This window comes from Helicoverpa armigera, chromosome 25, assembly GCF_030705265.1.
Source record: "Helicoverpa armigera isolate CAAS_96S chromosome 25, ASM3070526v1, whole genome shotgun sequence".
Taxonomy (NCBI): domain Eukaryota; kingdom Metazoa; phylum Arthropoda; class Insecta; order Lepidoptera; family Noctuidae; genus Helicoverpa; species Helicoverpa armigera.
Genome location: NC_087144.1, coordinates 1,214,585 through 1,241,917, shown reverse-complemented (window position 1 = coordinate 1,241,917; position 27,333 = coordinate 1,214,585). Strand labels below are relative to the sequence as shown.

The window sequence follows — 27,333 nt, the reverse complement described above, 5'->3', positions numbered from 1 at the left end:
CGGCTGTAACAACTGCGATTATCATAATAAAGGAGAAAAACATACAACGTGACCAACATGTGCCATTGAGAAATGATAGCCACTAGATAACTAGCTAATATTTGTAATTGCTGCTATTTCTTCAAACTTTGGAGCTAGACAAACCACAAAATAGAAGAGGCAAAATGAAAATAAGATACTATTTTGCATAATTTTTGACGAAAAAGACTGGGACTTAGAATCATTTTGTGGAAGCTATGAATCAAATGGAAGTAATTATGTTTTTGGATGATAGATAAGTATCTGTTACAGTATAAACTGGTTGCTATTCCTTTATGTGCATTGGCAAGTGCTTGTTTTTGATGACACATTGAAACATATTGACAACCTAAACAAAAGTCAACAGAATCACAACACAGATTTTGCGAAATCCAGATTTTTTCCCGGATACAAAATACTTGCGCGTTTTTTTTCCACATTAGTTAGAGATATAATTCAGAGCAGGCAGGCAAGGTCGGTCGGTCCGCAACGCATTCACTTCGCGAGCCGTTTGTAAGTACTTCTACTTGTATATTTACACGTCTATTTAGCTCTACAACTGTATCCTATAATGTACAGCGATGATTTTGTGGTTTTGAAGCTAAATGTTGAGTGATTTGCGAAATTGGTGTGTTTTTGATGTTTTAATGCTTGATTTCAAAATCCTTGAAGGACCTCAGATGTTTGAATGAAAGGCTACTTAAGTGAACATAATATGAGCCTACGATATGCATGCCATATTATTTAAATTGCTGTTTTGGTTACTTTTGCAGATCTGTCAAATACATGCTTATAATTCTGACTTCAATTTCAATATGTTACTCTTTAGGAGTACCTCTATGCTTCAGGGTATGATATTACTGACCACTGTCTACTGTGTGTACAGTAGACATTAGTCTTGATAGACTTAGGTATATGTAAGGATCTCGTAATCAATTCATTTTGATTTCCACTTTTTCTCCTTTTGTAATTTTAGTGCACAGTCGCAAAAAACCGAGTTATGCTCAATTTAAGGTGCTATATGCGAGTAGCAAAACAGCAACTTAATTATATCTTACGTAGCATATTAACATACTATTTAATTAAATATTCATATGTGTTGTAGTGTAGAGGCTATTAAAGTTTTATCGCTACATCATCTGCCTAGCCTTTTCCCAACTATGTTGGGGTCGGCTTCCAGTCTAACCGGATGCAGCTGAGTACCAGGGTTTTACAAGAAGCGACTGCCCTATCTGACCTCCTCAACCCAGTTACCTGGGCAACCCGATACCCCTTGGTAAGACTGGTTGTCAGACTTTCTGGCTTCTGACTACCCGTAACGACTACCAAAGATGTTTAAATGGCAGCCGGGACCTACAGTTTATCGTGCCATCCGAAACACGGAAGAACTCATTATGACAAGATGGTCACCCATCCACGGACCGACCGCGCCAAGCGTTGCTTAACCTTATGATCGGTCGATCCGCGCGGCTTTGACTTAGCCACGAGCTCTTCTCACTCACTTCACTTCTTTTATCGCTACATAATGAGTTTAATATTTAAGTAGGAAGTGTATTAAGGACATTTGCTCGAGTTATCCTCTCGTAAGATAATATACGATTATAATGAAATGCTGGTTTTTTGTTGGTCCACCTTAGACTGACAAAAAATCAAAATGTCGACCATTTGAATAGGTGCTTAAAGCTGATAAGTAGATAATGTCCAATACTTAAAGTGTTAGAAAAAGCATTTTGCGTTGCAGTTGGTCAAGTAATATATGTTAATGCTTTACTGTTGATGTTACTATAAAAAATAATAGTCGTTAAGGGTAGTCAGAAGCCAGCAGGTCTGACAATCAGTCTAACCAAGGCTGCCCGGGTACCTGGGTTGAGCAGGTCGGATAGACAGTCGCTCTTTGTAAAGCACTGGTAATCAGTTGCATCCGCTTAGACTGGAAGACGTTCCCATTGATCCCAATATAGTTGGGAAAGCTTGGTAACTTTGGAGCTAGGTATATTGTTAAAATCGATTAGTCTAGTATAATTATCAATCTTTCCAGAACAACAGAAGCTCTCTAACAATCCGTAGCCAATATAAAATTGCACAAATGAGATCATTCGCACTTACAGCTCAATTAGTAAATGTATCTATTAGTTAGTTTTATCGCAAGGTTAGAATATCGATCAGCGAAGGTTGAATCGATTCGCACTTTGAGATTATTTCGATGTTTTTGTAGAGTAAGATCTTATCCGCAAAAAAATAATTTTGGTCTACAAATAGGTCATTATTTTAACATCAAGAGATATTTTATAAAAAAACAAAAATGTCTTCAAAAGTGCACCTAAAGAAATCTTTCCTAAGCCTGACAAATACTATGCTGAAAACCGCATCAAAATCGCTTAAGCCAAATGTGAGCTAATCGCGAACAAACATATGTACATACCTATACCTATATACAGTTCAAACCTTTTTAAGTCGGTTAATTAATGAGTTTTAGGCCACACAGTTTTTGAATGGGTGACCATTTTCTTACACTTGGCTATAGTCGAACCTTCTCATTCCCAAGCGTTGAAGGAACTCTAAAAAACTGATATCCAAGCTCAGTTTCATGCACAAACTATCTTCTGGAAGATCTAAATACGAGTTTTTGTGTTGCCAACGCGAAAACATGTACATAATGAGTAAAAAGTCAAAATGGACTCGTGCGCATGTAAACAGTATAATTATTGAGATAAAACAGTGTTAGTGAACCCATGGGGGACCTTGGAACTTGACTTTTTCATTGTTTTACAGATTTTTGTGCGTTTTAAGTAATTTTGAGAATGTCAGTTCGTGTTTTGAACTTTATTCTTTGTTTTAGCGTGAATTTCTTTAGTATTTTGAGTCCACAAAAATGCTTAAAGCTTTGTTTCTCATGTCTCTGTTAGTTTTCTGATACTTCTGAAGAGTATCTTTCTTTTTAGCAATTACCTACCTGCATAATTTTTGCTTTGGTGTCGCAAGGGAATAGGACTTCATGACTGCAAGTAGCTATTACCAAGTTACTCGCGATGATATTAAAACTCTTTCAAGTACTTATTACGCATAAACACAAAAATAGATACACCTAAATGAACAGATCATCAGCTAACACAATATTTACGAACGTGGGCTAAAAGCTACAATCAACCTACGAGCCTTTTTTGCTGCATGAAAAATCACAGCATACGCGTCCTTCTAGCAATTTGGCAATAACAAAACGCTATAATTATTTCAAGTACAAAATCCAAAGAACACGTGCATATGAGAAATTGAATAATTCCATTAGTTTCGGGTTAGCTTTTAGAATAGAAATGAAAATTACACCCATGGTGAATTCAAGGACCTTGTGTGTGTAATTTTGGTAACCGATCACGGCAATTTCGTGTAAAGGTTGCTGTGGCATTAAGATCATGTTGCGTACTTATGCCATTTAGTTCTTTATGGTTTCTGTACTCCTGGTACTTTGCAGCAAATTAGTAGAAGTTCACTGTTTCCTTGAGAAATTAATTTACAGGCCAATTTGTTTACAGAACAGATTCTGCTTACTATACAAGTGTATAATGATTTTTTTGTTTTTTTTTCATTATAAGTTAGACTTGCTAACTAGATTGATAGTAAATCAAAAAATATCACCGGTGTAAGTTAGTAGTAAGAAAATTAAAACATTGTTTACGAGAAATACTATAATTTAGAAGGAAAACCGATCGAGGAGGAAAAACAGCATTTTATATTTTGAATTTGAGACACATCCGTTCATCTGGTTTTTTATATTGCAATCAATAAAATTACGTCAATGAAACGAAAACACCAATTAATATTCATTTATTTAATTTTAATAAAAACCAGTCTCAAATGAGTTGCATTTAATTAATTTCCACAGTTACTTAGTTTCCAATCAAGTTTTCTAGAGGTATAATACATTGTGGAAATATTAGTACTAGGATAGCATAACTTATAAGAGTTCGATAATTACGGTTGGTCAAGGTCGACTGCGTTATTATTGAATGCGTTTGAAAATCGAATGTCACGTGTATGAACGACCGATTGAATGGAATGAATAGCCCAACAAACAAGCTACTCTTATAAAATTATATGTTTAAGGTCTAATTTCTTATAGTTGCTTTAAAATCGCTTTCATTATGTCAATGTTCCTTATTATGGCACAATATAAGAAGATTTGCCTAATATTACCTTTACTCTTATAATTTGGTTGGGTTAAGCATAACAAGTCCAAATTACATGATTATAATAAGGATTGAAAATGTGTTATTCTCATAAGCGCATTTACAATGCTTTTAAGCCTTATAATATTCAAAACCCTATAAAAGCTTTTCATTTGGCTAACTGTTCTTATAATCGTAATGCATAAGCTAACTATGATGCTTTTAAACTCATAGGAGCATTTCATAAGATGTCTACCCAACAAACAATATTCTGCATTTTATATGGTCTTTACAAGAATGAACGCAATCCATAATCACTTACATAGTCATTAAATACTTATACTTATAGTCATAAACCCGATACCAACAAATCACTTGAGGGTTCCGTCAATGATTTTATGGAAGATGACAATGAAGTACAGGAAATCAGTCAAGAAGAATTTAACGGTGGTGGTAGTGAAGAAGACATAAATTTTCAACTAAATTTGAGTTAAATAAGATGGATATCGGTGGTGATGTCAAAAACTGGGCAGTAAAAAATAATATTTCACAATGGCTTTGAGTGATCTATTAAAAATATTACAATCTATTTATTAAAATATCTATTTATTTACACTTTTTTTTTTAATTAGCCTATGCTGTCCCACTGCATACACTGACCTAGTAATAATTATTTTTCATTGCCTAGGTATTGAAATTTTTTATTACTATTGAGAAATGTGTAATAAAATTATGGATTACAATATTCACATTCATCTTCAATAAAGATCATAAATCAAATACTCTTTACAATTTTGACAAAACAAGAAAGTGAATAGTAGCAAAACTTCTATTTTTTCACGCCCAATCACAAATGTGAAGGTATGCTTGACAAAGTCTGATATTTGCAATGAAAACATTTTCTTCGTACGATAAAATGTGTCAAATTCCATAGCCATCTCTTGTTTTGGACAGTGAGATCTTCTCCGTAAATACGACCATTGTGATAACAGCTGAAATGTATTATAGCTAATATTAATACAGCTACGGAATTATGAAAGGAACCCTAACGGTAGATAAAATGGCGATAGCAGATGGAATAAATGTTGCCATTACAGAGCTTATAATCTTATAGATTTCTAATAGACGTTGTGAGAATGATATTACCCTTGTAAAAGCGTTATAAAAAACACGCCTTAATAATTATTCACATTTTTACGTGAAAACTACCCAAATTCAAGGGCGCGTTGATATAATTACACTTTTTGTACCACATTTTATCATACGTTTGAATTCCCACACAGTTTTCTCAATAAACAAACACAATATACTCTCGGATTCAGGTACACTAAAAAAGAATGAAATTAATCATGGTTCTTGTTTTCTTTGAAATACTCGTTGACGCTGCCAAACTGTGAAAAATTAGTCAACAAAACACTTCTTGCAGAAACTCAAACACTGATTTTAAGGCGAATAGCTTTAAAATAGAATTTGTCCTGCCGCTATAAGTTTTACTCCCTTGTTGCTCGCCATTATAAAACATGTATAAGGTTGGTTGGCTTTTTAAGAGCAAATCCTTTTGCTTTTATTAGTTTGACTCCCTTATCGCTTGCTATAATAAAGTACATATAAGAAAAAGAAGCTGTCAATAAAGCAAATATAAGGGGGGTTTGAGGTTATTGTTCTTGTAATTTGTGCCCAAACGCACCCTTATTAGCGTTAATACGGCTGTTATAAGATATTTATTTTTGGCATTATTAGCCACTATGAGAGGATTTTTTGTTTGTTGGGAGATTCAATCAGGTGGTTTATTTGTCAATAGGTAATTAGGAGGTAGTAAAAAAAGCTCAAGTTTAGTTTTTTTGTGAAACGATGTTCCGGCCGGCTAACAGACATTTAGACTGTATTTAAGCCATGAATTTTGTCTTAGCATTAATTATACGTTTTCACTATTATAAGACAATCATTTATTAAAAAAGTATCTTCTCCGGGTGTTATCTATCGCTGTAACAAATGATTTAACGGATTCGATTTATTTTAATCACGGATTTAATTAAATATGCACTTAAGAAGTACAATACATCTTTCCACAATAACAGAAACAGCATAATTTATGACACAAAAAAGCAAACATTTTCAAATTGATTCGTTGCCCACAAAAAATCTAATTGAATCAGAAACCTGGACCGTTTTCTTGACATTTCAATAAATGGCGTCTGATCGATAAACGAGATCTCAAACCTGTAGCAATCGTTCGTTAGTGGCTAAACTAACCACAATTACATGAATAACAAAATAAATAATAACTTAAGACTTAAAACCACTTTTAGATACGAATAAGAATCTGGTAATTGGTTCAAATTGACAAGCCATCTTGGGTGGCATAAAAATAGGTCCGTATTTTCTTTGAATGCTTCTTTAAAAATCATCTTGTGAATAGGTTTACTTCTCTTATATTAACTAGGCTTTGCCTATGGTAGCTGTAATATCTGGTATTTTATTAAACAGCTTTTAGAAGGGGTTTAATAAGAGCATTCATTTCTTCTGTGTAACGTAAAAAAGCGCAAAATAAACTGCAACAAACTTTGAAAGCAAAGTCGACATTTCTCAAGCCCTTAAATTCACAATGCACATTACAACAAGCACTGCGCTGTATTAAAAAGGACCCTTAAACGCTCCGACATACTTCTACTTTCCACAAAAGGCCATCAGTATCGAAATAAGATGAGAATGAAAGTAATTTGGCGTCCGATGCCCGAAAGTAATCCTTAAAGTTCGAGCACACTACAAACTTTTAGTCGGCCGATAGTTGTTTTGGGCCCATAAATGACACACGTAACAACATGTAAGTATTTGTTCGCTATCAAACCGACTAAAAATTTTCATTGAATTCATGATTTTCTAAAGAAATAGTTTTTTCCAATTACCAGGCGACTGATTAATCTGCAGTGTGCGCGTAGGCTTATAATGTTGTTAAATGCGATAAATGTAACATCGTTATAAGCGAAGTTTTAGCTTTTATAAGCAATAAAATAGACGTAATGGATGAAGAAAGTCTTGTGAGAATTTGTAACAGTGCCTTCTCGGTTAAGGAAATATTGGAAGCAAAGAAACTTCTTTTTAATTCTTTGCCAACATCGCAGCGTATGAAAAATCGCAAACGTGATGGAAGGTCTCAGCGGGACCTGGAAGACGTAATAACGTTACTGAAGAACACGGATCCTGAGAAAATCCCGATATTTGTGGCCCGTGACCTACATAAACTACCCCCCGTTACCTTTGATCACATAGATGTAACGCGGCTTCTAAAAGATTTAGTGCTATTGCGTAGTGATCTAACAAGCATGCAGGAAGAATATGTGCCTTTACAGATGTTTAATTCGCTAAAAAGTGAAGTGGATAACTTAAAACAGGCATCTATTATTAATTACTTTGAAAGCAATGTAAACATGAAAAGAGGTGCGCATCTAATTAACAGCCATTCCTATGACAGTGGACCAATGGGGCTGGAATATGTCTCCATGAAATCAATATCTAGTCAATCTCCAAGGTCTCAAATTGCGACGGTAAACAATTCTAATCATAAAAACCTTAGTTTGACTGAGCGTAAAGAAACCGTCGCGTCCAACCCGCATTTCGTTGATAACGAGTGCGCGTCTAAAATAGCGAATGTTGATGCCCCTCCGCATGCGCAGGTGGCGAGTACGTCTTGCGAGTCATCTTGTGCGCATAAAACCACGAATGTAACATCGCCTTTGAACATTATGGAATGTCTCAGCGTAAACAACATGAGTAAACCGATTGATTCTCAAGAAAATATATCGAGGACACTAAATATGGATTGTTCAACTAAAACTAAGCTTTTTTCTGAGGTTGTGAATATACCTAGTCAATCGAAGAAAGAGAAACCAACAGAAGAATGGATACTTGTTCAAAGAAACCGTTTGAAAAATAAGTTTATTGGCCAAAAGGGTAAGGCCATCTTTGAGCCTGAAGCTAAATTCAAGGCAGCGGATAATAAAGTACACTTGTTTATATACAACGTGGATAAAAGTACGGCGGAAAGTGATATTTCTGAACACATTTTTAGCAAGTCAAGTTTGCGTGTTCCCATAATTAAAATTAATATGAAATCACAGAGGGATTACAATGCTTTTAAGGTAACGGTACCAAGACTCCAACTAAGCATGTTCATGGATGAGAATTTTTGGCCAGAGGGTGTTCGATATCGTCGTTTTGTAGAATTTAGTCACCGTGACAGTGCTGGGAAAGTGATCTCTGATAACAGTACTGGAAACGCTTTGTCACTTAGTACATAAACAAATGGATGCTAGCAATTCCAGTTTTATTTTTACGACGTTTAATTGTAAAAATGTTAAGCGTTCTCTTGACGATGTTAGGCAATTAATGCTGCAGTCTGACATAATTGCCCTACAAGAAACTTGGCTACTGCCATATGACTTACCTTGGCTGAGTAGCATCAGTCCTGACTTTGGCTATACGGGAACGTCGGCAGTGGACACGTCTTCAGGAATCGTGCGTGGTAGACCACATGGAGGGACGGCAATATTGTGGCGTAAAAGTCTGTTTCCGTCTGTCACCGTGGTTGAGTGTAACAACCCTCGAATTTGTGCAATCAAATTAGTGATTAGTGATCGGTCTATTATGTGTATATCGGTTTACATGCCTACTGACTGTGCAGAAAACATGACTGACTTCACACAGTGTATGGGTGCTATTAACGCTATTATTGAAGATAGTGGTATAGACTGTATATATGTTCTAGGTGATTTCAATGCGCATCCAAATGAGAACTTTTATAATGAACTAATAAGTTTTTGTGAGGACATGGACTGGGTATGTGCTGACATTGTCAAGTGTGGGTTGGTGTCTGATACGCATACTTTTGTGAGCGATGCGCATGGTTGTCGACGTTGGTTGGACCATGTCGTTGTTACTAGCGCAGCATGGCCCTCTATTTTAGATATCTGGGTAGATTATGATATCTACTGGTCTGACCACTATCCTGTGTCCGTCAAATGTGATTTAGGAATAATTAAATCCAAAAATGAGTGTAAATCAGTTCCTAAAAGTAAAGTTGCCTGGGGTGAGAGGAAGCCAGAACAAATTGGTATGTATACAAATTTTTGTAATAACTTATTAAGACAAATTGACTTTCCTGTAGAATTGCGTGAATGCGGGGATAAACGTTGTAATATTTTGAAACACAGAGAAATATTGGATAAATTGTACAATGATATTGTCTCATCACTGAGTGAGGCTTCTGAGTCTAGCTATAGGGTGGGTACAAGTGTTAAGGGGAAACAAATTATGGGATGGAATAAACATGTTGCGGAATCTCATAGGGAGGCTAGGCTTAATTTTCAGCTTTGGGTACAGTGGGGTAAACCTAAATCAGGTTTTATTCATGAAGCAATGTGTCACAGCAGAAAGGTTTTCAAAAAGAATCTTAAATGGTGCCAACAACATCAGGAACAGATAAAAATGGACCGGCTAGCGACACTGCATTCAAATAATAAATTTCGAGACTTTTGGAAACATACCAATAGACTGAATTTGAAGCCTGGCCTTCCTTTGAGCATCGAGGGTGTTACGGAAACTAAGATGATCGCAAATAATTTTAAAGATCATTTTACTGTAGAATCCCCATTAGGAGTTTGTGATGCAATGTTGGACGCTGACCCCATTAGTGAAAACGTAGTGTTTAAAATTACTGCTCAGGATGTAAGAAAAATTGTTAAAAACATGAAAGGTGGAAAATCACCAGGGCATGATGGGCTCAGCATCGAGCATTTGCAAAATGCGGGGCCACACATTGCACGACTGTTATCTATGTTTTTTAACTTGTGTATTGGACACTCATACTTACCCAGTGATCTAACAAAAACAATAGTCACTCCCATACTTAAGAATAAGACAGGTGATAGTTCGCTGAAATCTAACTACAGGCCGATTTCGCTTGCTACAGTCGTGGCCAAGATATTGGATAGTGTGCTTGAGACTCAGTTGTCGGAATGTATCAACCTACATGATGCACAGTTTGGTTTCCGCGCTGGACTTTCTACTGAGAGCGCGATACTGAGCCTGAAGCATACTGTTGAGTATTATACCAGCAGAAAGACGCCTGTATACGCCTGTTTTTTAGACCTTTCAAAGGCATTTGATCTTGTCTGTTATAATAAGCTTTGGGATAAGCTCAAAGACTCCAATGTACCTCATGAGATTATTGCTATCATTAAGTTTTGGTACCACAGTCAAATTAACTTCGTTAAATGGGCAGGCGTGTTATCAGATCCCTACGGGCTACAATGTGGAGTGAGACAGGGTGGATTATCATCCCCACTTATGTTTAATTTATATATTAATGCGCTGATCGTTGAGCTTAGCAGCATGCACGTCGGCTGCCATGTAGATAACATTTGTGTGAATAATCTCAGTTACGCAGACGACATGGTGCTGCTGAGCCCGACGATCGGTGGTCTTAGGAAACTGGTTAACGTATGTGAAAGGTACGCGGCTAAACATGGCCTCAAATATAATGTTTCAAAAAGTGAGCTCATGATATTTAAAGCTGGTACAAAGTCACCCGAGCAGGTCCCTCCCGTTAATCTGAACGGAATACCGATGAATGTGGTCACTAGCTTTAAATATCTTGGTCACATGGTCACGGAACACCTACGTGATGACGAGGACATGGATAGAGAGCGTAGGGCGCTGTCGATCAGAGGCAATATGATAGCTCACAGGTTCAAGCGTTGTGCGGCGAGTGTTAAAATAACTCTCTTTAGAGCGCACTGTACGTCATTTTACACTTGCAGCCTGTGGGCTCGTTATACGCAGCGCTCGTTGAGTGCACTACGAGTTCAGTACAATAACGCGTTCAGGGCGTTGTTGGGGCTGCCGCGCTGGTGCAGTGCGTCGGGCATGTTCGCGGACGCGCACGTGGACGGTTTCCACGCCGTGCTCCGCAAGCGGTATGCCGCGGCGCTCTGCAGGCTGCGCGCCAGCACCAACACCATCCTGGCCGTTATAGCGGATAGGCTGGACTCTTGTTACGTCCAACACTGGGTCAGAGCCCATGCCATAAAATAGATTGAAGAATGTTGTTTTAAAGTATGTTTTTATTGTATTTACTAACACTAGTTTTAAGTTTTTCCATGTTACTAACATTCTATGGACTTGTGGGTCTGCAATAAATAGTTTTTATTTTATTTTTTTTTTTTTATTTTATAAGTAAAATCTTCTTCTCACGGCAAAAAACTGCATCGGCGAGTTACGATCGGTAGCGAAAATAAATATGGACCCTTACTTTCTCAGTGACCTTAGAGAGAACAAGGTGAGCCTCCGGGCAATGGGTCGTTGGACCTTGTGACCATATTTGGGCCATGCGCCTGTTCGAAGGTATAGGGATGGGAAATGACTCGGCGAGAATAATTATTTGGCGACATTTTTCTTTGGACGATTGTTTTTTTAAAGCCGTGTTATAATCTTCGGCAAGGATGCCCTGATCCCTGATCTTCACCTGCGCAGAAAAGCGATCCTCACTCTTCTGCCGAGAGCTCATTATCCGTGCCGATAACTATAAGCATTATGTGCTAAGTGATATTTTTAAATAGGCATTTTTTTATGTCTCCCGTTTGACAGAAAATGCCCCTTTTTCTTCTTCAATGTTCAAGAAAGACTGTTCAGGAAAAAAGTAATCGTTAGTGTAATTTTAACTCACTTTATTAAATTGATTACCTTGCCTTGTTAGACGGTAGCCGCAGCTCGCAATAAGAGTATTGTTAACCGCAATTTGCTGAAGCCAGTGCGTGTGGTCTGATTAATTCGTGACGCGTAATCATCTGTTTAGCCTTATTTTATTTGCCTTTATTTAGTGAAGCAATTTAACATTTTATCTCGTATTCAAAGGTTTTTTTTTGTTCATAAACCCCGTTAGTTGTTATTAGTAAAACAGATTTGTTAATAACAAAAACATTACATTTCAGCAGAAAATTAAAAACAAAACAACAACCTTTTAACAAACATTTAAAAGCTTTTCGGCGAATTAAACCGTAAGTTCCTCAAGTTTTTGTCGATATATCGTAAATAATCCCTCGATAATGGCACATCACTATAAACATACATATCTTCGGATTGACGTTGACAAGGAGCTTGACAATACCCAGAAGACTTTATTGATGTTAATAATATTAATGAGGAAGTTTTCAACCAGGTAATGTTAAAATCGGTTTTATTTATTTAAATATACCTGAGTTTTTCGAATTAATAAAGGCCATGGCTAGACTGTCCGATCCGACTGTCTTGTATCATCATCAAAGTCGTTCCCCCATAGATTGGGGATCGTGACCATCATTAGTCACTGTCAGCAATGAGGCTGGGCCGGGATAATTTCCTCCAGGTGCTCCTATCAGCAGCAGTGTGTATAGCTTCGTGCAGACGGAGTTGCAGATGAGATTGGGTTTGGTCACACCATCTTGCAGGAACACGGCCCCTTCGTCTTTTCCCCTCCAATTTACCCATTATGATGAGTTTTTCCAGGGACTCTGGACCACTACGTGCTATATGCCCAAAGAATTTTAGCATGCGGGATCGGCAGATATCATATAGGCGCACAGTGATTTTAAGCTCCTTCAGGATTGATTCGTTCCGTCTGAAGGCTGTCCATGGTATGCGCAGCATCCTACGCCAGATCCACATCTCAAAGGCATCAATTCGTGCTCTTACGTTGGCTTTGATTGTCCATGTTTCGGAGCCGTATAAGAAAATAGGAAACACAAGTGCGTGGACAAGTCTCACTTTTGTACGCTTGGTAATATTTTTGTTTTTCCAAATTTTCTCAAGTTTGGTCATGGCACCTTTTGAAATCCGGATACGTCTTATGATTTCTCTATCGCAGTTGCCATCGTTAGTGATGAGAGATCCGAGATAGTTGAATTCCCTGACGCGGTCTAACGAGTTGAGGCGGATGCAGTTGGTCAAAACTTGTTCGCGGTCCACGGTTAGTAATTTGGTTTTTGATTTGTTAATTTGCAAGCCAAGTTTGGCACTTTCGCTCTCAATCCGGTCAAACAAGACGGCCATTTCTTCCTCGCTAGAAGCTACAAGTGTCGTGTCATCCGCGTATCGAAGATTATTAATCTTTCTTCCGCCAACAGACAGACCTCCCTCCCAACCTTCCAAAGCCGCTCGGACTATGTGTTCGCCGTAGATGTTAAACAGTTTGGGCGAGAGAATACAGCCCTGTCGGACGCCTCGCTCCGGTCGTAGAGGTTTTGAGTAAGAGTCTTCTAGACGAATCCTGGCATTACTATCCGCGTACAGATTTTGGACGAGAAATGCAAGATGCTTCGGCACGCCCATCTCCAGCAAAATGCTTAACAACGACTGCCAGTTCACACAATCAAACGCCTTAGAGTAGTCAATGAAGCACAGCACGACCGGCTTGTTGAATTCGTAGCACTTTTCTATGATTTGGCGAATGTTTAGAATTTGTTCGCGTGTGCCTCGACCAGCCACAAAACCGGATTGCTCTGCTGGGATCTGCCTATCCAGGTAAGATGAAAGGCGATCACTGATTACACGAAGCATAATTTTACTTGCGTGCGAGATGATCGAAAGTGTGCGATAGTTGCTACATTGACGCGTAGAGCCCTTCTTGTGCAGCGGAATGACTATGGATTCGACCCAGTCCTTGGGCCATTGTCCCGTTCTCCAAACTTTAAGGCATATGTTGTGGAGTAGTTTTGTGCCTACGCTGCCTAAAGACTTTAGGAGGTTGGCCGGAATCTGATCAGTGCCCACCGCGTTATTCTTGAGCCTTGAAATTGCATGTTCAACTTCAGCTAGCAGTATATCAGGTTCCAGTTCATGGGACTCCCAACGTCGAATCAGAGGCTGAGTGTCATCTCTGTAAAGTTGTTCTGTATAGGCACGCCAACGCTCCAGGACTTTATCTATTTCTGTTATTGGTTGGCCATTTTCGTCGTCAACTATCCAGGTACGAGGTTTGAACTCACCAGTGAGTGAACGGATTTTCATGAATAGATCCTTTGTGTGTGCGCTATTTGCATGCTTTTCTATTTCGCTGCATACATTGTTAACATCAGCCAGCCCCGGATCTTCAATTTTTTTTAGGCGGGGCAAAAACTGAAAAATGCCGCCCCGCGTACCTACCTACTTATGTTTATTTTCACCAACGAAAGTCACTTTTTTGGTAGGTAAATGACTTTAAAAAAAAGTGTCCAAATCATTGTAGGCTCAAACTGTTGGCCAGGTTTAAGTTATGAAAGTCGAGACAGAATAATGCAAATTGTAAAAATTTGCGCGAGCGAAAGTAGCGCGCAAATTTTTTAATTTTGGGACACAAAAAGTTAATAAATTTAAAAAAGCGCTGGAAACTAACAAGAAGTCGGAAGCGCAAACTTTGTTGTTTTTGAGGACTCCATAAATAATATTTTTTGCTACATTTGACTTATAAAAGGTATAATATTGCGCGAGCGAAGCGAGCGCGAAATTTTTTGAGCCTACGACACAATAATAAGTGACTAAGTAAATTGTAAAGCCACGAACTTTTTTAAATTATTTGTTTGAAGACTCACGAATTAAACAGGGAATTATCTATACTAATATTATAAAGCTGAAGAGTTTGTTTGTTTGTTTGTTTGAACGCGCTAATCTCAGGAACTACTGGTCCGATTTGAAAATTTCTTTCAGTGTTAGATAGCCCTTTATCGAGGAAGGCTATAGGCTTTTTATCCCGGTACGGGAAGTAGTTCCCACGGGATGCGGGTGAAACCGCTGGCAGAAGCTAGTGTACAAATAAAAAGACCGTGATAAGAGCGAGTGCCATTTGCGTTCGTTGATTCGGTACGTCAATAAAAATAATAAACAATCAGAAAAATAGCACATACATTGTCATTTAGCCGCGAGCGTAGCGAGCGAGAATTTTTTCACTTATTTAGAGGATGTTAAAAGTGAAAAATAATCAAAATGATCGATCAATCAAACAAAGCGAAGGTGACTTTTTTGTCTGTATCATGATACAATGTGGAACTTCCTTATTATAAAGGGGCGTCCCGTGGCGCCCCTGAGACCGAGGCGCCCGGGTATTCGGACACCCTGCACCATAGCTTAAGACGGCCCTGAAGACTCACAAATGAAACTGGGAATTATGTACAATAAAAAGAAACCGTGATTAGAGCGAGTGCCATTTGTGTTCGTTGATTCGGTGCGTCAATAAAAATGATAAACCATCAGACAAACTATACATCCACTGTCATTTAGTCGCGAGCGTAGCGAGCGAGAATTTTTTCACTTATTTGGAGGATGTTAAAAGTGAAAAATAATCAAAATGATCAATTAAACAAAGCGAAGGCGACTTTTTTAGAAACTTTGCTTGTCAGTATCATGATACAATGGAACTTCCTTATCAAACGGGTGTAATTTTTTCGAAATTTCCTGGTGGTGGGGCGCCCCTGAGACATACACACACCCTGCACCATAGGTTAAGACGGCCCTGTAGGTATCTATTATGGTAATCTGTGATGTGTGATGTAGGATTTAAAATCAGGCAGCCGCCTGATTTTGCCGCCCCCTGAATTTGCCGCCCGGGGCATGGGCCCCGGCTTGCCCCCCCCTAGATCCGGGGCTGACATCAGCATTTATATCCCGCCGACAGCTATGTTTGACCTTATTGTGGAGAGCACGGTATCGATCTCTGTCAATGGGTTTGCCTAATCCCTCTTGCTTAATAGCCCGTTGTTCTTCAATTAGGGCCCATGTCTCGGGAGATATCCATGGCTTGCGATGGCAGGTGTTTGTTTTAGGCATAGTCTTGATTACAGAGTGAAGAGCTGTTTTAAGAGTACACCAAGTTGTCTCCGGGTCATCAAAAGGATCCACTTCAGTTGACTCTAGTTTAGCAGAAACCGCCGCGGAGAACCATACAAGTTCCTGTTGATTTAATTTGGTGTACAATTTAGGAGTTTTCCGGCCCATTTTTAAATGAATCTTAAAGCGGGCCACAAGAAGTTCGTGATCACTTCCACAGTCAGCACCTGGGTAAGTTTTGACGTTGGTTATAGACGATTTCCATCTTGTTTGTATGGTGACATAGTCAATTTGATTTAGCGTCTTACCGTCAGGAGAGGTCCATGTATAAAGTCGCCTCTTGTGTTGTTCGAACATTGTGTTCATAATTGCCAGGTTATTGCCAATACAGAACTCAACAAAGCTCTCACCTCTGTCGTTTCTTGTGCCCAGGCCATGCTTACCAAGGAATTCGTTGCAGTCGGGACCATATGCAGATCCCACCTTAGCATTGAAGTCGCCAATGACCATAGTGATTTCGCGCTTCGGGATGCTGTTCAGTACATTTTCGAGCCGACCATAGAATGTTGTTAGTTCCTCCTCAGTTGAGCTAGAAGTAGGAGCGTACACCTGCACAATGTTTAATTTGCAGGGTCGAGCGTCTAGTTTGATGCACATAATTCTGTCCGATATAGTCTCATACGCCAAAACGGCGCCATGAAGCCTCCTAGGTAGAATGAAAGCGACCCCGTTACGGCTTTTGTTGCCGTTTCCAGAACAGAATACTGTATGACCGTTGTCGGTATCAAAATGCCCCGATTGCTGCAAGTGCGTCTCACTCAGACCGAGCATGTCAATCTTTAGACGGTCCATTTCCTTTACAATTGTGTCCAATTTGCCAGGATGTAAAAGTCCACGTGTGTTCCAGGTTCCAATTTGTAAGGGTTTTTTGAGTGAAGGGGAATGCGTCGCGATGTTAGGTGTCGTCAGAGCTTGAGAGCCCGACCTTGTTAGGACCACAGTAGCATTGTTTCCACCCACTGCCTGTTGGAGCACAGCAGTGTGGCCGGTAGCACATTTAACACCACATATCCCGGAAGGTATGTGGCGCCGGGTGTTGGCCGGGTCGCATGACATCACGTATCTCTTTTGCTTGTCCTTACTCATGATGGTTTTCTTGGGAGGCAAGTCGCAGTGGTTTCCCGTTGCCTTCTGCGCCTACCTTTCAGGAGGTATTTAATCTCCCAGGCCGTTGCTGCCTCATCCGCTCAAGAGCGGGCGAATGGTTATACCGCCATTGACTCGGTCGTCAGAGCCCCGTCCGTTATCTAGCAGGGAGCACCACAGCAGCAAATTTTCCGCCGCCGCCATCAGGCGCGTGCAGGTGGGGTTGACATTTGGGCCGGATAGATGGTAAACTCCGTTCTCCCCTTACACCCCAACTGTCTTGTATAGGTCATACTTATGTTTCCTTTGAACATTTTGAAACAATAAGTTTAAAAATCAACACCTTCACCATTTATTTGCCATCCTCTGAACAAAGTTAGTAAAAAAAATTACAAAACTAAAGAGAATATAGTTAATATTCTTTCTGGACACCTGTTTTACAAATTACATCTTGTAAAACTTGCAAGCATTATTTAGCATGCACAAGAGACTAAAATAATAATATTGTCATATCACTTTCGTGACAAACTACCAGGGCAACATAGCATACAGGAGGTGCAACTCACCAAAATACCCATCCCACGACTTTCTACAGGGAGAAGACACAAAAACTAAATAAAAGAACAAGAACAAGAATATGGTAATTTGGCCCAAAAAGCACGACAATAGCCTTCGATCGATGGCTTGAAGTTGTTGACCGAACGACCGCTGAATTCGAACAGGCAGACATCTTTTGTTTTGGTAATCGGCCGTCGAAAAAGTTCGCCATCCATGGCGTAATACGCAGTTTGTTTCGGATATTTACCAAGCTTTGTTTTTTTAGAAATGGAAAAGTTTATTTTAATTACTCAGTAAAACTTTTGTGATAGAGACGCCTAGCACATGTTTTATTCGCACATTATACTAGAACCAGTTATTTTTTGGTATATTTGTCACAAAAGAAAGGGATACCGTAGCATCCAATCATATCCCATCACTTTATGTTATCCCAGTACATTAAGATTTTAAGACACCATAATTTGGCAAACGACTGGACGGACATCCACGCGAGTTATTACAGAATATCATTACAAAACTACCTAAAAAAGGACATCAGTACTTGAAATTATGACTGCCATCAAACCACCTTTCTCTCTCCATTAAAATGCCTTGGTCTTACAAAACCTAAACTTGTAGCGAGTTTGTGTCCATATAAATAGTTGCTGGTCCAAAATGTCCGTCCTTGCTACCTTATATGTCATGCGAGCTGTCACAATCATTGCCAGATCAGTCCCATGTAGGACAGGAGTCAGGTACATCTTTTTGGAGGTATAGAACTTTATATACCATGGATACCATGCTGAACTTTTTAGGGATACAGTAAGGCAGGATATCCTACTAATATTATAAACGCGAAAGTTTGTATGTATGGATGTATGGATGTTTGTTACTCTTTCACGCAAAAACTACTGAATGGATTTTAATGAAACTTTACAATAATATAGCTTATACATCAGAATAACACATAGGCTACAATTTGTAAACATATTGTTCGAAATACTAAACCTGCGCAGACGAAGTCGCGGGCACCAGCTAGTACTTAATAAAACTATTTTAAAAACTAAAAAGTGTCACTGAAAAGCGTTTCTTTAAAAATTTCAAAAACTTCATATGTACTTCTGGTAGGTCTACTTTAAAATCCTATGTAATGAAACATCTTTAAGCGATCATTAGGTACAATTTCGTCTTGTTTAATTGAAATATAGTCATTAGTAACTGGTTCATTAATGACTTTACCAATCATAGTTGTTCAGCGAATAAAAACAACATTAATGCAGACTTAACAGATCTTATACCATTTTCACATGCACTTAACACTAAGTACATATCCACTAGAGCTAGATATAATTGCTCAGAATAAACTATAACTGACTTCATAGCCTAGGATCCTATGTGAAGCTAAGAGCATTTGACTAATTGGAACCGCTATGAGCACAAATCTCTATGCGAAAAAGTCTGCCAATTTACGCGCGGGAACTGAGGCAACGCAACATATTTCATTTACATCGCTACGCACACAGATGACAAAATTGACAAACACAAGCGTAAAATTGACGCACACATTTACCTACTAGCATGAACGGCGCTATGCCAAAGGTACAGCACATCAACCTTCCTCAATCTGTCTTTCTTCAATAGATTTTCATATTTATCACAATCGTGGAAGGTTCGATTGGTAAAATTTGACAGATTTGGGTAAGTTGACCTACTGGCGTCTGTGCAAGAATTTTGGCAAACTGACAAACGCCCATGTCGTATCCATATAGTTAAATGTTCTAGGAGTAAAGCTCGCTACAGATCGATTAAATTAAAATGTCATACACAAATAATATATTCGCTAGTCTTATCTGTAAACTGGTATTTTTGTACAGTTACGTCTAAAAGTGTTAAATAAATTATAATAATTTGTTCTTCATGTTTATTCATTGAATACGTAATGACTATTTTTGATGAAGAAAGATATAAAGATATACACTTGCCTTTATATTATCCCATAAATACACGGGACAATATGATTAGAAAATATGTTTCTCTGACTGACGTATCACACTCGGTTCCATAATTATCACAATTCGGAGGACTATCGGTAAAAACCATGGATATTACTTGATGATTTTATCAAACTTAGTAGAAGTTTTATACCACACATTCTCTACGGCAGAATTCCATCACACTTTTATTAAATGTTCTTTTGAAGATGTAAATCACGTCTTCTTTTCCAAAAAAAGGTGTAAAACTATATCACAAACCAGTTATGTTACCGATTGTACAACATATGTTTTGGATTGCTTTTAATAAAGTATCACAAAAACGCTCATCCGATCCGTGCTTATCAATGAGAAACGAGTTCGCCTCAGGCCATATCTGATGCACTATCTTAAGCTATAACATTCGTGTTAGTTACATAAAATATAAATAATTGTTACGCCTTTTTTCTTTAAGCGGGCTAGACAGAAACGTATCTAGCGCTACGTTAGCCGCTTTTTTTAAAAACATTTTACTCATAAATATACTCTCTCTAAGTTAGTGTTATATTGATGAAGAAGGTGCTAGCTATATAAAGACTGTTTTAAATTTAAGAAGATTTATTATTATTTTTAAATTTAAGAAGATATTTTAATTTTTTCAGAAGTTTTTTCGTAGAGATGACAGCCACCACAGTGAAGCCCACCAGGGCCAAAGCCCGCCGGGGCTGCGGGATTGTTCCTAAAAGTAAAAGCGGCCCTGGCACATAAAGTGCTAAAGAAGGACCATGATGGGTCGCAGTCAGTAAGAGTCACGATGCATCCACAGCGGCATAATGGGTCATTTGTCAATTTCTCACAGTATTTAACATTTGTCCTGTTTTGAGCTACCTAGCTAATTTTAATATCAGTAGCATGAGACCACTATTTAAATAAACGCCAATGAATGAACAATTTTCTACGTGGGCGAGAAATAAAATATTGTGTAACACGTGGGCTTCAAGGTGCAACCGACCTCTGCAGTTCTGTCGCAAATCTTCCTAGTCACTCATGTTTTCCTGGTACCTGTCGCAGACAGAATGCATTTGTATTATCATTTTATTTTTATTTTTATCATCAGATTTTATCTCAATTCTAGAAAATTCGACTCAGACTATCTTTTTTAGAATTACCAGATTTTGTCTTTTTCTACATAAATCGAGCAAAAATATGACTTACTTATGCAAGTTTTGAGAATTTTCGTTCCAGATTTTTCAATAGAATCCTCTCACTTGTCTGACGAACAAAGAAAAAATGCAATGAGTATATTCTTGGTAAATCAATCACGACTTTGCACGTATATTTTTTGCCCCAATACATTTCACAAAAGACTGCTTATTTGGTGACAAAGCTACCTGTGTGCACTCGACCAAATGAAAGGTTATATACTAACAATCATTTATTTGAGAAGCGCATTACGTAAAACATTATCGTAATGTTTGCAATGGTACGTAATATTGTCACCTTTTGATTTTGTTCAAATGTTCTTTGCAAGACCCGAAGCGTATTTTAGGTCACCCACTCAACCTTGTAGCTTGGATTGGTATCTTAATATATTTAGTGTAACATAAAGTAAACAAATCGTGGGATTCATGTATTTTTAATTTTTGTTTTCAATTAAACGTTTCATCAGGATTCATATTAATTTGTAATTATGTTTTATGAAACACTCCATCATAAAGTAAAGAGATCAAAACTACCAATAATTGCAAGCAACATTGCATCTTAATGATCAGAGTAAATAGCATTATCGTAATTCACATACTAATCATCTATCTATTAAAACATATTACCAAATGGATCCACTAATCATCCATTTATCAAAACGTGTTACCAAATGGATCCACCATCTATTATTAAAACCAGGGCCGAATCAACCATGATTGCGATTAGACAGACAAAAAATAATTTTCATGCGCATAAAACCAAGTAATGTGCGCTATAATAATGCTTAATTAAACTTTTAGTGAGAAATCACATAAATAAAAACGTTATGAGGTCGTTAAACCTTCGATGGATCATAATGACACCCGCTCTCCGTGTTGAGTAAAAGTTTTTGATGGTTCACGCGACAAGCGGAAAGCGATTTTGAACAGGGCAATGGTTTTTGTTCAATACTAATCTTTTTTCCATGGTTTTGTGCTGCCCTAGATTATATACAACAGTAAAACATTTTTCAAAATCACAACCTTACTTGTGGCAACTTTTAGTTAACGAAAAGAGATAATCGTCCTATTCTGATTAAAACTATAACGTGACAAAAAGTACATACGAACTTAAGGGATAACCCTCATTCCTTCTCTGAGTAAAAATACCACCATTTGTGCCAGAAAAACTGCCAATAATTGTATATTTTAAAAGCAAATTAACCTTATTCTAATGCCTTTACCCACAGCCCCGCTCACATCTTATCACTGGCGCCACCATAAGCTAAGTAATGTTATTGGCAAGTGACCATTTGCTTTCGTAAGCCGTCCAGCGGCAACCGGCCGTAATGTGGGACATATCGACACACCAAATAAGTAAACATTATCATATTTTCATGACAAACAGGCCAAAATGGAATTAGGACGGAAAGTTGGCAGTTTACATTTTTTGATTTGCAAAGGGGAATTTCCTTTTTTAGTGGGTTCTTAATTAAATATAATTCAGATTGATTTGTAATGTCCAATATTTGTTATACCTAATCGTTAATAAAATTTGAAATCCTTTAATCGCACCTGTAATTATTTATCCCATGTTTTATAGATTTCTGCACCAAAAAGTTCCTTTTGCAATATTTCAACACCACTCCAGCCTACTAATGTTATATGAGAAAGTGAGTTTGGTTACTAAAAGGTACATAATATTTCATTTTAGACATGATAACAGATTGCACCTGGTTTTCATCCGGATGCAAGAAGTTCCCTCGGGACACAGATGAAACCGTCGAGTTCGTAGTTTTTATAAATAATCGTCTATGCGACATAGGAACCTCTATCTCGTATCTATATGATTAATTAATAGATATACACATACACCTAAGTTTCACAACAGATAGAACATTGCCTGATGATGGGGTCATGCCTACATTCTCTGATATAGATTAACATCTGAACTCTGAACCGAGGCAGCAGAGTGTATGACTGGATCGTATTTATGTATTAATGATAGCCTCCTGTGTAGTGTTGAAATATAGACATCATCTGAGTATAATAATGATATGTTTTTGCAGAAATAAAGATGAAGAGTATCACATGCCCTTTGGCTACCCTTTAATGTTACTACATGGATTTAATAACGAAAATAATATTTTAGAAAAATATCTTGATTGTTTGTCTCCCATGCTCAATATGCTTTGATTATTTATTTTACTATTCATGGATTGAAATAGTAACTTCAGTTTACACTAGCCAATACTTTGGAGATAGATAAGAATACTAACCCCGCACTAAGTCCTACTCGAATAACATTAACTCGTAAAAAGATAAAGAAAATAATTTCAAGAATTTCTCTAACAGAATGCCATTTGTTTGTTGCAGGAAGTTAGGTGCAAAATGCGGTCAAAGCCACGTTTGCTGGTGATGTGAGCCACACTGATGTACGATAACACGAGGAGGTATTGTGAACACCAACTATTTTACTAACGCTATGCTGTTATTAGAAGCTCTAGAAAGTATTAACTTAGGCCCGTATTGCAGAATCATTACGTAAATAATGTCCACTAGATACATCTGTTCGGGATAAACGCAAAATCTACTGAAAAGATTTGCAAATATTTTCGCCAATAAGTAGGATTCATGAGGAAAGTTCAGCAGCTCCCGTTGAGGGTGAGGGACTGACAGACTCTTACTGACTCAATTATTTTTTATTGTAATACGGGCCGAAGATAATTGGATAGGTTATACCTGTAGCATCCAGCTCTGATGGATTGAATAGTTGTGATAATTTGCCTTTTAGATTCATGTTCCAAAGTCTAGCTTTTCACTTGATGCCAGAATCAAATGAAGTAATTAATTTAGTTTGGCGATCAACCAAGTTTTTTTTTCAACTATTAATTTGCCAAATTCTATCGTGATTCTAGCTCATCGTCATCTCTGTTCTTTTACTCAAATTCCTTTAAATGTCATCGTTCTATCTTTTTCTTTTTTTAAACTCAGCTACTAATTATTTTGAATTCCAGTTATATTTTCGATAGCTTCTTTCCTCATATTTAAAGTCAGAACCAAGAACAGAATTAGGTTAACCCAAAACTTGTCAACCACTAACTATGAAATGGGATCTAAGTTCCAAAAAAAACTTTTCCAGATAATCATACCGATGTTACCGAAACGCAAACAACCAAGTTGACGGTAGCTTATCAGTAACCGAGGTACCATACACCAGGTACCTCTAACCCAATGACTGATGAAATTGTCAAGGCGGATAATGCCGAGGAAGGCGATCAAATAGCCAATGAGAAGGTCGATACCGAAACGAAGGAACCGAAAGAATCAAAACCGAGAACTGTGTCTTTTAATAGAGACGTTCACGTTAAACGATTCGGTGAGTCTACAGGCAGGGTTGCAGTCAGCGTTTGAGGTAGAAGAGTATTTGGTTTGGAAAATGCAGGAAAGGACCTGCTTGACCAGATGGCAGGAAATGTTGAAATGCTTTTCATGATCTTACTATAAGTTTTACTACCGATTAGAGTATTATTACTGACAAGAATATTATTCATGTTAGAATATCCAAATTGCTAAAACGGATTCATAATTTCTTAGGTTTTTAATCTAGAACGAATTTCACGTAAGAGAAATAAATTCCCGTGAATTCTGATTGTGGAACATTACCTACTTTTTCCGTCGTTAATATGTAGTTAACGTGACTGAGGAAAGTCTATTCAAACCTCTATTTTGGCAAATGGTTATTGAGCTCAGCATTAGAAAATTCTTAGTAACTACCTCAAATTCTAGATTAATGTACCTTTGATTGCCCTTAATTTGTTTTTAAATACATTCATTGCTCCTATAAAAACCGGGTCAGTAATGGAAATTGTATTAAAAACTTTTTAATCTTTCGCCACTTTTATTAGGATACCGAAGGTCCTTTTTTCTGCATTTTTCAAAGTTAATACTCTTTTTTTATAAACGTTTGACTTTTACCCTTGCGATATATCGATACCTAACTGGCGAGGTGACATCTCTAGCTCCTAATAGAGAGGGGAATCTATCGTTAACACACTAATATTTCATATCAGTGTACCGGCATTGGACGGAGATGTAAATAACAAGAATAACTGATTCACCTTGAAACTAATACGAGCGAATTAATAAGACTAATTTAATGTTTCCTAAATCCTCTTTTTGTATTTTGTCTATCTTTCGACGAAGCTTGTTAATTTTAATTTGAAAACTTGTATTTCTATTAGTTTTATCGATGTCGATACTGTGTGTTCTTCGCTTGAATTTTAATGCGGTATTTTATTCTTTGTGTTGTTTTATGTAAATTCTGCGTTTATTTTTTCTTGTATTAGTATTTGCAATATAAACTTGATTATATATTCGACGCGAGTCAATCTTAAATATACGATTTAGTGTGTTGCCTGATAGGAATACTGACTTGCTTTTTGTTACTTATTTGTCGCTTAATTACGTATTTATTTTGGCTATTTCAATATACACCATATACAATTTTAAACCAGTCCGTAGCTCTGCCATATCTTGTACGAAACATTATTAAATCTTTGACCAAAGTCACTTCAAAGTCGCCGATCATGGCAGAAAATAATTACATTAATTCAATAATCGAGACGACAAGACAAGATAGGAATCGAGGCTAAAGCAAACAAAAAATAATATAAAAGAAACATTAATTTGTGCATAATTGTCGGCAATTGAACGTGAAGAATCATAATTGGTATATTTTAACGGACGATCTCAGGCTGTCCAGTTTTTTAAACAAATATTTTGATTGTAACAGTTTTATTCGTGAACATCGAATGAAAGTGACAATCATAAAAGATATTATTTTTCAAATAGGTTGCACACAACACTTTTACGCGTGTTTTCTTAAAAAGCGAGATGAAGTCGGTAATGAATCCAGATGTGCATAGAGCGATTCGGGATGAATTATAGTTTTTTTTCATCAGGCCAATACAGGCTTCTGCTTCGTTATCATAACTCTTAGAGTCTGAGTTAGAACTTTCTTGATGTTTATATTACGTAGTACGGTCAACGTCAAAAGTAGTTGAACAACTGCCTTATTAGTTTCATATAATTTCTTAAAAGCACAAACGGCAAAATTTACTATAAAAGAAACTGTTTTGTTTTTTGACCTTATCTCGTTCCCAGGATAAGGGTTGCCCAAAGAATGGGTTGAAGAGGTCAGATAGGCAGTTGAAGACTATAAAGGTTTGCGCATTTTGGAAATTTTAACTTATTTCGTGAAATATTCTCAGAAACTGCGCATTTGCCTCAGAGTGGTTTTTACAAACAGTTTCAAGTACTTAAAAGCTTGTTTTAGGTAGACAACTCGACCTTGACCGCTAACTCGCTGCGGTCGACAATTTGATAAATAAAATGAATACTAAACTTTGTAGTAAAAACATCATACATAACCTAACATTATTTGAGCAATTTCTTATTTAATCAATATTGAATAAGTAAGGATCCTGATGACTGTCGAGACATAAGGTATGACCATCATCAGCCTGTTTAGTTTTATGAAATTGATAGACAGTGGTATAAAACTCATATTCAAAGTAGTCTGAAAATCAGTAAATACCCCTACTTTTTGAAGATAATTTTTATAAATGACAGCCTGCAAAAACACTGCCTCTGTATTTCACTGGAAAGAAGGAATACGGGAACAAACTCCCAAATAACACATTATTATTTCTGTGTAGTTTAAAGAACCTTAATTATTATTCTAGTTATTTATTTACAAGAGTATAAAGACATATTTGATTCGCGCCCGAAAGGCTATGATTGTCATCCAGCATGGCAATGCTGCCAGTCTTCATATTATCCATTGTCCAAGGCAATTCTAGATTCTACATATTGTTACCAAGGATACTATATAGACGTCTATGCAAACTGGCTATCGAGACATCTGTCCTCGCTTCAATAGTACTCATTCTCTAGGAATGCTGCCTAGAATAATGATCAGTGTTACAAGGATGTTACAAAATTGCCTTTTTTAGAAGATTTATCTCTTAGCTGATGCTCTTAGAGGAATAAAGATTTGCCAGTTACATTGAATATGTTTAATTCTATCCTCTATTTGTTTTGTTTGTTGTTAAGATATATAATACATATAAAAATAAATATGTGGAGATTGAAATCAAGATGATTTAAAAACTCAATTATTTGAAGAATCAAACAATTATCGCTTTTTTTGGACTTTTACAATTCAGCATCCGTGTTTTTCTAAAGTCGTTATTGGTAAAGGTCTAATAACAATTAAATTATTGGTAAGTATATAAAATATTTACATAAAAGCAGAACCGGAACAAGCTATTGTAACCGTATTAAAAACTGTAAAGAACAAGCTACTGGTTTAACCATTGTGTTGTTAAGTTCAAGTTCATCCTTTATTTGGATAGAATGAAAACTGATCTCATCAATTTACTTGTTCAAAAAATGATTCCTTCCGATCTTTTTCTGTGAATC

General features: G+C 37.3%; 2 protein-coding genes across 2 annotated transcripts in view; one reads left to right on the top strand and one right to left on the bottom strand.

The window, feature by feature from the left end:
* Positions 1–27,333, top strand: part of Blo (bloated) — a 78,497-nt gene that overhangs the window by 17,474 nt on the left and 33,690 nt on the right. The window contains exons 2-3 of the mRNA XM_021335806.3: positions 23,224–23,300; positions 23,990–24,226. Of these exons, the coding sequence (XP_021191481.3) occupies positions 24,082–24,226 (145 nt within the window). The 5' untranslated portion in view covers positions 23,224–23,300; positions 23,990–24,081. The remainder of the gene's footprint in view (positions 1–23,223; positions 23,301–23,989; positions 24,227–27,333) is intronic.
* On the bottom strand, positions 12,537–17,159 carry LOC126054134 (uncharacterized). Its single transcript, XM_064041652.1, has 2 exons — positions 15,917–17,159; positions 12,537–14,173 (listed from the first exon to the last, which is right to left on the bottom strand). The coding sequence occupies exons 1-2, from the start codon at positions 17,157–17,159 to the stop codon at positions 12,537–12,539; spliced, it is 2,880 nt and encodes a 959-aa protein (XP_063897722.1).